The sequence below is a fragment of the Canis lupus genome, chromosome 6 (genome assembly GCF_011100685.1).
Source record: "Canis lupus familiaris isolate Mischka breed German Shepherd chromosome 6, alternate assembly UU_Cfam_GSD_1.0, whole genome shotgun sequence".
In the NCBI taxonomy this organism is placed as follows: Eukaryota; Metazoa; Chordata; class Mammalia; order Carnivora; family Canidae; genus Canis; species Canis lupus.
In genome coordinates, this window is record NC_049227.1 from 10,671,638 (window position 1) to 10,683,461 (window position 11,824).

Genomic DNA, 11,824 nt, shown 5'->3' on the forward strand with positions numbered 1-11,824 from the left:
CATGTGTCTGCCCTCGAAAAAGATCAAAGAATGCCATGTAATCTTCTAACTCACATGGTCAGTGTTATTTAAGAGGGGAGCCAACAGCCTGTCAGAAGAGCCATGGTAAATATTACCCTGTCCAGATAGACAGAGGGAGGAAGTGGAGGTGCCCACTGACACCCTTTCCCCAAGACATCCCCACAAGGGGTGAGAGGATAGCTGGGCTGTGGGCAGACACACTGAACTGGCCTTGAACTCTGGTGATGAGGGAATACACATGCAGCCTGGCTTTTCTTCCACTATCCATGTCAGGCAGCCTTCTCCCCACGTGGGGAGTTAAAGGTTTTGAAAATACAGATATTCTCAGAAAAGGGAATATGTTAGTCAAGAGAGAACATCTGACCAAGAGCAACGCCTGTACTAGCCAACAGGATTGCACAAGAGGCACTGGAAGAAAGGTATCCCAAGAGGAAAGAAGCTGTCAAACTTGGCTGCCGAGCATCTCTCTCCCTCCCACCTGCTATGTCTTCCAAACCTCGGCCCCATGCTCATGCAGGTATTATGGCTTGCTTCTCAGCTCCTCTATCTCTAACTCAAGGAAGATTCTGGCAACATTTCATATAGAGTATAAAAAAACAAGAAAGAGGACTTTCTTGTTGGTGGCTCAGTGGTTTAGCGCCGCCTTCAGCCCAGGGCCTGATCCTGGAGTCCCGGGATCGAGTCCCATGTCAGGCTCCCTGCATGGAGCCTGCTTCTCCCTCTGCCTGTGTCTCTGCCTCTCTCCCATGTCAGGCTCCCTGCATGGAGCCTGCTTCTCCCTCTGCCTGTGTCTCTGCCTCTCTCTCTCTCTCTCTCTCTGTATCTCTCATGAATAAATAAAATATTTTAAAAAAATCATTGACTTTTAAAAATATAAATAAATAAATACATACATACATATATACATACATACCGAGAAAGCAAGAGACCAAGTCAACTAAAAAAAAACTTGTACTGGGTATTTATTTACCAAAAAAAAAGGTGTGTTGGGTGGTGGGGACGGGGTGGGTGGGGTGTGGTGTGATGCTTCTAAGTGAGTAAAAATTCAACAATGTAGCTGACGTTGCTCATGAAGCCTTGAAGACAACAGAATCTCAAATGCTACAAAACCAATGTGCAAAACCTATGAAGGCTATAGTAGATCTTCCTATATACTCTGATTTGGGCGAAACTGGCAATATATGAATGCTACGACTGCTCTCTTCAACCAGAGCGTTCGATTCATCAGAGAACTATAGCATTAAGAGTTAATTACTACAAAGTAAAATGCATAGTGTACAAGAATAAACAATTGTTTAAATCCTATCAATCTATATGATCTATTGACATCTCACAATGTCAATAGATTATATGTTTGACAAATACTCAAACATGATTATCCCACCTTAAAAAGAACATAAAAAAAAAACCACAACCCCAAAAGACCACTGCCTCCTTGTACCTTCATACCCATGGCTTGTTTCAGATTTAATTCATATTAACTTACTTAATGCTGCAATTCGCAAAGGCACCAGTGATGGAAGGCTTTTGTAACAGGGCAGCTTTGTTAAAGCTGAGTCTTCAGCCTCACACAAATTTAACAGCTGTAAAAGATAAAATAATTTAATTTAGCCTGCTCTTACTGTGAAGACAAGTAACCTTGAAAATTACAGAACATAGCAATCTTACACACACACACACACACACACACACACACACAAACACACACAACATGATTAATGACTGATAAACTAAACTCAAACCCTAGGGAATATTGAATGTGACAGAGCTTCCTTCTAAAGCAAACTGTGTCAACCTCATTAGTGAAATAAATTCTTAGATACTGGGGATCCCTGGGTGGCGCAGTGGTTTAGCGCCTGCCTTTGGCCCAGGGCGTGATCCTGGAGGCCCGGGATCGAATCCCACGTTGGGCTCCCGGTGCATGGAGCCTGCTTCTCCCTCTGCCTATCTCTCTGCCTCTCTCTCACTCACTGTGTGCCTATCATAAATATAAAAATAAAATAAAATTTAAAAAAAAATTCTTAGATACTTTCTCACCCACTCTGATACCATAACTGGCAATCACCTGAACTGCAAATATCATGATGGCAGGAACATCTCCCTCCTTATAAGCCATGGGCCCATGGCTCAAAAAACATACGTGCTGTAATTCAATAGCTGAGTAGTAATACTTTTTTCAAGTACAGAAAAGCATAAAGAAGTTGAAAATCACTGGGAATACTGTTAACTCAGAGATTCCTGTAAAAATCTTTCCAAATATTTTATCATTCCCCAGTATATATTATATATCTAATACCCAAAATATCATACATGTTGTTCTATTACTGTTTTCTCTATTTACATCCTGGGAAAATGGGATAAACTTTATCATATCTTTTTTCCCTCAAAGATTCCTACCTAGTAAAAGATTTCAAACAGCAAAAAAGGATATATACACTAATAAGCACTTTAAGCCACCACCCTATTCCACTCCATCACTATGAGTTACTCTCCTCATAAATACGTGCGTATGCACACACACACAGATACCTGTATCTGTAGCTATCTCTAGAAAGAGAGTGATGCATACTCCACAACAGAATCACCTGGGAAGCTTAGAGCTGGTAGATCTGGAGGGCTGACTCCAAACCTGGGAGATGACTCAGGAGTCTCTCTTTTTAAAAAGATCCCACATGTTCTGATACAGCCAGTACACTGATAAACACTTGGAAAACCAGTTGCATTCCCTGCAATTTATCACTCAACACTATCAGGTTCTGGTCTTAAGCTTAGTGAGGAACTTTCCACACAGGGGAAAACACATGTGCCTCTGGAATCACCAAAGGGAAACTTCCTCCCATCCTCCAGTGGCTCTCCTAGAACCTCTGTCCAAACATATGAACTATGACTCCTACACAAGGAATACGATAAGATATAAAAGATCAAAGCTAGACCATGTGATCATAGAATTCTATGTCCAAGCAAATACACTGGGCTTAAAAATTCAAGAGGTAAATTTTTCGTAAGTGGAAATTCAAACTTAGTGTGGATCAGAAAGAAGTTGCTTTCTTATGACTTTTGCCTCTGTTCATTCTGACAATGCCTCCAGAGTAGGATTCAGGTTCTAAAAAAAATTTCACTTTGGGATTCATCACCAAACCATCACTGTATTCTATGAATTAATGCTTAGAATTGGACTGGAAGTACAGTTCAATCTGTTTCTAATATCACCCCATACTGGAAAGTTCACAAACACTTGTAGGACACCATCTGCTATCACCCAAAATGAGAACAATCAGAATCTCTAGTTCACGAAGAGCTGTCCAAACTAAATAATGGCATTCATGTGTGGTAAGTTCTTCACAGCACACAGCACATTCTTAAGTGATGAATAAATTCAATAAACTGGCGCTTGCTCTAAGCCAGTGTTATTCTAAGCCCCAGCTGATAAGAGCAATCAAAGTAGGCAGCACAGCTTTCTCTAGACTACATCCTTCAGGCTCTGGGATCAAGGCCTGGAGAAGGCTAAAGCTCGAAGGACTCAGAAAACAGCCACAGATGGTTGACCATCTCCAGTTACCCGGCCTACCTTCTGTAACGTACCTCTGCAGGTGGTTGTGCCAGGTTACAGCTGGTTACCTGTGGTCACTACCCGGGCCTTCTCTGAGTGCTGCCTGACCAGTCTTCGTGCACAAAGACAGGCTACCAGACATACGTCATCACCATCCACACCACGCCGCACCACCACCCCCCTACCTCTGTGTAGAACACCTTATGCTCCACCACGTTAAGATCCATTGTGAAGAGCCTGGGCTGCAGTGTGGTACAGAATGTATTCCCCTCCATCAGGCCAATCTGTGCGTTGGCAGGCTGGTGTCGGAGCAAATGCTTCTTAGGTGGGACCATATCCTGGAGGACCTGGGGGAGGCAAGGAGGAAGTACTACTAACCCGCCATCCTTTAAAAAGCAAATATGGCTCATCATAACATTCTCAAATGACTATCAGTTTGAAAATGGAAGATGGGGGGTGCCTGGGTGGCTCAGTGGTTGAACGTCTGCCTTTGGCTCAGGTCGTGATTCTGCGGTCCTGGGATCAGGTCCCACATCAGGCTCCCATAGGGAGCCTATTTCTCCCTCTATGTCTCTGCCTCTCTGTGTCTTTCATGAAAAAAGAAAAGAAACTGGGAGATGGAAAGTGTTTATGGATGTCCTTTAGTTAGGGAAGGGAAGGTATGTTCCATGTGCTAAAACTGGATGGTGGATAGTTACATGTCAGACACACTTAACTTCCAAGTTTCCAAAGTGACCATTCGTAAAACAATAAAGAGTGACCAGACTGTGCTACAGAGACGCAGGAAAGCAGCTTTCTGTCCTGACACTGACAGCTATGGATAGAGCCATTAATGTAAGCACACTGCTTTTGTGCCTGAGGTCAAAGACAGCATGTATAGTTGCACTTTGTGAAGTGGACACAAAATTATAAATTACATATCCTCTTCCAGTCACATCTGAAGGAGAAGGAAAAGGATCTCAAGAGTTTTGTTCAAGTTATCCTAGTTCCAGTGACAGAAATCTTACCTCTTTATGGGGCTCCATGATCACAGTCACACTTTTTCCAGTGACCTGGGCCAAGACCTGCAGCGAATGCATGGCCTGTTTTCTCACAGTGGAATTTGGAGAGGTGACTTCTCGAACCAAATCATGTGTCACATGGTGAAAAGACTTCTCCTGAGCTGCCACGATCTCTTCGGCTCTCTCCTCATCTTTTAAGGGTGTTGCGCACCTCATCAGAAGCTGCTCTAGGGTGGTCTTTGCCATGGCGACCGCCCCATTGGAAACCTGTAGGCCAGAGACTCCTTAGAATGAAAGGGGCTATCGCGGAGGGCCCACCTCCACTGCCGGGGCCAGTGAATTTTAACAAGACTACTTCATAACCTCCGCACAGTATTTCAGTGGCTAAATCACCTTAGAATTCCTATATGTCATTCAGAAAAGAACATGTGGACCTAAACATACTCATTTTATTTACCAAACACGTAGGCTGGCAACGCCCACTACATTCTATTTGTTTCAGTTACACTTACATAAGGCTTCATAAAGAATGCTACTGCTGTAGAAACTCCTGCAGCAGGTGCACTATTTAGCCCTAGGAGAGCGTGAGAAGTATTATTTGCCTTCACAGATATACCGTGTTATGTACTCAGCCAGTGACGGTTCTTTATCAAGGAGGAAAGATATTTAGATAACCAGGGACAGCATGTGGGGGTCCTGATCTGTCCTTATTAAAGATACTGTAATGAAACCTAAGCTTCTGGGAAAGCATTTTGCCAAACTGCCTCATCCTAACTATTCTCTAGGCAAACTTCCAGAACAGCTGGCTTAGATTTGAGACCATACATCACCTACCTCTCCAGTCAAGTCCATCATGACAAAGAGAAGTGCCTTGAGGAATGTCTGCTGGTTCTGGAGAACCCAAGTGAGAGGCAGCCGCTCCATGAGAAACTTAATGGACACCACACCCCCTAGCTTCGCATACCAGGCCTGTTCATAGCAACACGCACACAGGCGCTCTACGATGTAGGAGAACAGAGGCAGTTGGCACGCCTGGAGAGAGAAAAACACACACATAGACCCTCATGTTGTTCCAACTCTCTGTAACTGGTTTCTAGAATGCCTGCAGAAGAGAAGATCCCCCTTTCTTACCCTCTCCTTTGAGCCCAGAATGATACTTGCAACATCAAATATCACAGCCAGGGCCACCTCCCCGATCTTGCAAAGTTCCTTTTCCTCATATGCCATGCAGATAGCTATTGCATCAATAAGGACCAAGGGATCCATTCCTTTTGATCCATTTTCTTCGCTGTGAAACATGGCTGTGCTGGGCTGGCTACCCACCTGGTAGCAGGGCAGCAAGAAAGGACCTGAAAGAGGTGGCAGGCATGGAAGAAAGGAGAGGTTATTTACATGGATGTTCTAGTCCTTCAAATGGCAAAACTACATTAAAAAGCGTTTTGTTTTGTTTTTTTTAAGTTTATTTTTTTAGGAATCTCTATCCCCAATGTAGGGCTCAAATTTACAATCCCATAGATCAAAAGTTGTATGCTCCACTGACTGACCCTTCCAGGTACCCCAAAACTAACTCATTTTTAAATGTGAGATTAGGAGTTCAATAAAATCCAATGCTAGTACTTTTCTACCAATTTCTGTTAAACTACAGTTACTTGTAAACTAGGATGGTCTGATTTGCACAAAGGCTATTTTTTGAATGTTTTCCATTCTAAGCTGTATTCTTTTCAGGTTTTCTCAATCATGAGACTCATATATCTTCTCTTAAAAAATTATTTAACAGGCCAAGGAGCACAGCACAGAAATAAGTATGGGCTACACTCTGGACATTCCTGACATACAAATAATAATTACAAAACAACCCAGCTATGACACCTAGCCCACAAAGAGAACAATCTATTATTAATTAACACCTCAGGGGCACCTGGGTGGCTCAGTCGGTTAAGCGTCTGCCTTTAGCTAGGTCATGATCCCGGGGTCCTGAGATTAATTAAGCCCCACATCGGGCTCTCTGCTCACTGGGGAGTCTGCTTCTCCCTTTCCCTCTCCCTCTGGCTTGTGCTCTAATAAAATCTTTAAAAAAAAAAAAAAAAATTAATGCCTTCCAGGTACCCAGCAAGATGGATATTATTGAGAAGCTTATTAAGTCTGTTGGAAAGATGTTAATAGGACACTGAGGAAAAAAAAAAAAAGGACACTGAGAAACAATCTAAGATAAACTGGACAGCACGGACTATTTGGGCCAAGAAGGGCAAAAAGAGTTACAAGGGGAAAGTTCTGGGTGCTCTGTAGCATTCGGAGAAATGCTGTCCATCTGGAGGGTGGGGGGCCTTGGGGACTCAAACTGCAGCAGCGCTACTTGAGCATGTCCACCCACCAGCATGGGTCTGGGAGGAGGTGCAAAAACTGAGACTAAATGTCCAGAAATTTCCACAGCAACTGGCAGTGTCAGGACATTTTTAGTGTCTTCTGTAAGCATACCCAGTCTGTGATGGATTAGAAAGAAAAACAAGGAGACAACCAAAAGTGGTCCCTCCCCATCCAGAGCCCAAGGGCCCTGAAGCAGAGGCAGGAAACAGCAGGGATGAGCACCCCAGGAGCAAAGAAAAGCACCACATGGAGACGGGGAGGAGCCAGCCCAGGAGTGGAGAGTGGAGAGCAGAGGCTGGGCCTTGGAACACAAAGCGTGGAGGGAAGACCAGTGACAAGGGTGAGACCACAAACGGTCTCCTATGCAGTGATCCCACAAGTACTCGGGCCCTGTTTTCACAAAAAACAAAGGGTGAAAATCTTCTACTGGGCATACTGTACAGATGAAACTTGATAACAGTTTTAAAGTTACTACTGCACCCATCACTGAAATCCCAACTATCCTGCAGTAAGTGGGAAATTTGAAAACCAAGGCCAAAACCCAACCAGTCTAACTGCTCCTCTGAAACACGTCTAAGGAAGTCACATAACCACTTCCTCTGTCCCACTCACCGCACTGCTGGGCAACCGCCACCATTGTGTAGTGGCGGATCAGGCTGGCGACAAAGGGCAAGGCGCTGGGTCGGAGATCTTTAATAACAGCAGACATAAATGCCCCGGTCAAAGCCTGCTCAAAAGTCTTCCGAGCAGGAGTGTCTTGTGCTTTGTAACGATGCGATATGATGACATTAGGTATGGTCTTTTCTGTAAAGCTGAAAGATAGAATTGAATTCATTCTCACAACACCGAAGTGCTGAGGTGATGATGCCACCTGGACTTACATGATGAATTTCACTATGAATGTTAAATAACCAGTGGTCCTAGACTCCCAGTATGTTCTACCTAATATGAGCACAAGTGATAAATTGGGAGCAAAATTACAACATGGTGGCAGATTCATTATTTTTATAATTTTTAAAGAAATTCAATGCTTGACTTTGATCCTTTTTAACTGAGTAAGCCAAATTCTAAGAAGTAACTCCATCAATGAGCAAATAGAAATGAAAAAGCCATTTAAGGCAGCTATACGCCTGTTGTGTGTTGAAAAATCACATCACAGGAACAATCAGACGAAGTTATAGACCTCATGATAGCGCATCTACCACCTACCACTGATGCTGTGAAAAATGCGAAAATACAGAGGAAAAGTCCCTTCCCCTAACCGTGTAACACAGTAAAATAATGTACACACGTGATCACATAAGACCATCATCTTACCTAACTGGTAAGAGCAAAATACAAATAACACATGACAAATATCTGGGGAATGAAAGGATCACCATAGACCAGAAAAGTGAAAGAGCCACTGACTGTCTACCATGTGCCAGGCACTATGGATGCCATACTGAAGCACAAGAAACGGGCAGGATACTTGCTTCCTGAAGCTGACCACCTTAAAGGGAGGCAATAATCAGGAACATGATGACTGAGGGAAACCTTAATTCTCAAGCACCAGATTTGTCCTCTACATTTCATCTAAAAGCCCAAACAAGCACTACTGGGCAGGTAACATGTCAACTTCCTGACTTGAAAGAGCACCCACATAGCACTAGGAAATATGGGAGGTCCTCTGCACTCCTAAGTCCAGACTAAGCTGCACCCATCGCAGACAACCATGTGCCCCACATACTTAGGGTGTGCAAGAAGCTGGTATAGGGCATGTTTATTGTCCTCTAGACTCATCATTGCCACCAGGAAGCACTTGATCACTTCCCACGCCTGCCTCCGGTAGTACGGCTCAGTGTTGGCACTTTTCAGGCAGTCCAGAGCGGTCTCAATGGCCTACGGCAAAGAAACAGAAAAACTAGAGTTTACACAGAAATTACACAATTACTCAACTTTCTCTTTGGAAGATAAAAAGGTTTTCTTTATTTTTTCAGAAAACTTTCATAGCTACACACATTTTATTCTATTCAATTAGGTTGACCAGGAAGGCGGGGGAGGCAATCACACGCTCAAAATCATGTGTAGCCTTTAACAACCTAAGATGTTAGGCATCCTTAATGACAGTTATTTAACTATAAATTGAAAACCTGATCTGTGTTAAAGATTAAAGATTCACCAAGGCTGGGTGTGCAAGAGCAGAGAGGGACTGACAGGGACAGCAGCCCTGCCCTGCAGACTCACACACAGCCACATAGAGCAGGACAACAGCTCCTCAATGTGTCACCCTGGCTTGTGGGGATAATTTTGGAAGTGGTTAAGGATCAATATAACCTCTGAGCCAATTATCTGCCAGAAGAATAACAGGTTATAAAGTGTGCCAAAAGCAGGATTATCTTAATGGGGATTCCCTGGCACTTGGTGTGGCCATACTGCTTCTTCCCTTCACCTTGGCAGCCCCCCAGGTGCAGCGCCGTACCCCATGCCCTCAGCCACCCTGCTGGGAAACCGGCCCCTCATACACCGGGTGTGTGTGTGTGTGTGTGTGTGTGTTGGGGGGTGGTGGTGGCAGGGAGGCGGTGTCCAAGAAGACTTGGAAGCCTATCTCCACAACTTGGTCTCCTTTGGAGAAAAACTACCTCCAAAGGGATTTTCTGGTTCTGCTTAGTCTCTGCAGAGATCAAATACAAATCTTAGTGTTCCCTACCGATGCCAACCTTGCCACCGACCGGGCTGAAGCAAACAGAAATCTGGTATTAAAGTTATTACCTAAAATGTGGGAATGTGCTACTGACACAGGGCATTCACTACACTAACTTCTGATGTAGACAGATTTTTAGCTGTAGTCTCTTAGCAGGGAACTAGTGTTTATTTGGGTGAGAAGTGTTTATTTGGGTGAGGAGCTGGAGATGTACCTCCCCAAGTCTGGGGAGGGCACTCATTTATGGGATGGGGCTGGGGAAGGGTCAGGGCAATGTATGTGCTTGAGAAGTATGGGGACAGGAGGATGGAGAGAGGATGATGGAAAATAACTCTAGAGGGACAACTACTCATGATGGATATTGTTCTTCCCAGATGCTTAGGAAAGTCTGGTTAAAAAAGAAAAACCTGGGGATCCCTGGGTGGCGCAGAGGTTTGGCGCCTGCCTTTGGCCCAGGGCGCGATCCTAGAGACCCAGGATCGAATCCCACATCGGGCTCCCAGTGCATGGAGTCTGCTTCTCCCTCTGCCTGTGTCTCTGCCTCTCTCTCTCTGTGACTATCGTAAATAAATAAAAAAAAATTTAAAAAAAAGAAAAACCTCACAGAACTCACTACATGGGTAAACTTTGTACACAGAAAGGTGGACACGCAGAGCTCTACAATATAACAACAGGGCAGTTAGCCTAAGTAGAGGGAGGGTTTTGAGTCGCTCCAGGCCACAGAATGCTGGTTTAAGACCAGATCCACAGAGAGCTCAGGAATCCCAGCTGGCACTTGGCTTATAAAACAGCTGAGTCACACAGATGCATGTAAAAGGCTCTAACACCCTTAAAAAAATACTCACTATATAATGGCTAGATAAATGTTCTGGAAAGACATGGTAACAAAGCTGTAATACAAGGTGGAAAAAGGCCAGCTCTAGGATAAGGGGGAGAATCGACCCTGACAATGTAGATTAGAATCAAGCGGAACAATATGCATGTGACAGAGGACTGGGAGGGGTCAGTAAAGTGAGGCAGAAACAGCTTTCAGTATAGATAGAGCAAAAGTAGTAGAGTGGGACACTGGCAAGATGCTGGGGACTCTGTCCATTTTTTTTACCCAACAAAACTGGAGTTGTAAATGGCAGATGGAGAGAGAGCATGGAGTCGTCCCAGGAAGCAGCAGGTGCTAGGTGTGGGTAGAGGATGGTTGAGAAGCAGGTACTCAGGGGTGACAAGAATGGGATTAACTTCTGTTCTAAATGACCCTTGAAGTAAAGCCTGCCAGGCATCAAAACAGACTGAGTTCAAGGATGGGCTGGGGACTGGTACCTCCTGCTCTATCAGGAAAGATAAAATTGTTCAAGGGTCCACGGTTCTCACACAATACACATCCACTGGCCTCCTGGTATTATGAAAGCCCCCTTGACAACCAAGCTAGTACATTTTGTACTTTGAATTAGAAATTCCCTCCAAGGGGCACTGAGCTGGCTCAGTCGGTGGAGCATGTGACTCCTGATCTTGGGGTTATGAATCGAGCCCTACGTTGGGTGTAAAGATTAACTTAAAAATAAAATCTTAAAAATAAAAATAATAAATTCCCTCCCAAGAGAGTACATGGTTTATTTACGTGTTTTCAAACACAAATCAGCTTTCTTAAAATGAAATGTATAGTTATCTTTAAGAAGTTCCTGAAGACTTCCAAATTTACCTTCTCCATCGGGAGCTGAAGAGATGCTTTACAATCAGAAAACTCCACTGTGATACTTGGGCCTTGAACTTCCGTCACAACATAGTGCAGCTTCTGGGATTCCTTCAACATCTTCCTGTTACTGCCACCAAATTTGCCAAGTACACGGTAGGCCACGTGAGAAATGCTATCAGCAGGATTGCGTAGAGTGCGCCATAAAGCCTACGACACAACGTACTTTCATTTAAAAATCCTTTCAAGGTAATGCACTGTCATGGTTCACAAATCAAAATTTGAAAGTTATAAAAGACTATACAGCAAAAATTCCTCCTCCCATCTCTATCCTCCAAACATGCACCTCCTCCTTCTTGGGAGAAGCCAAGGTTATAGTCTTGTGCGTCCTTCCAAAAACATTTTGTCTTTAAAGAAAATGCACATGTGAACATAAATGTCCTCCCACACCCCTGAAACACAAACGGTAGCATATTATAAATATTACAGAGCTCAAGAGCAAGAAAACTAGTAATGTATTG

General features: G+C 43.9%; 1 protein-coding gene across 1 annotated transcript in view; it reads right to left on the reverse strand.

The window, feature by feature from the left end:
* Positions 1 to 11,824, reverse strand: part of TRRAP (transformation/transcription domain associated protein) — a 115,261-nt gene that overhangs the window by 69,621 nt on the left and 33,816 nt on the right. Inside the window, 8 exon segments of the mRNA XM_038539452.1 lie at positions 1,508 to 1,604; positions 3,757 to 3,918; positions 4,579 to 4,839; positions 5,407 to 5,604; positions 5,704 to 5,921; positions 7,549 to 7,748; positions 8,666 to 8,817; positions 11,313 to 11,513. Coding sequence (XP_038395380.1) covers positions 1,508 to 1,604; positions 3,757 to 3,918; positions 4,579 to 4,839; positions 5,407 to 5,604; positions 5,704 to 5,921; positions 7,549 to 7,748; positions 8,666 to 8,817; positions 11,313 to 11,513 — 1,489 coding nt within the window.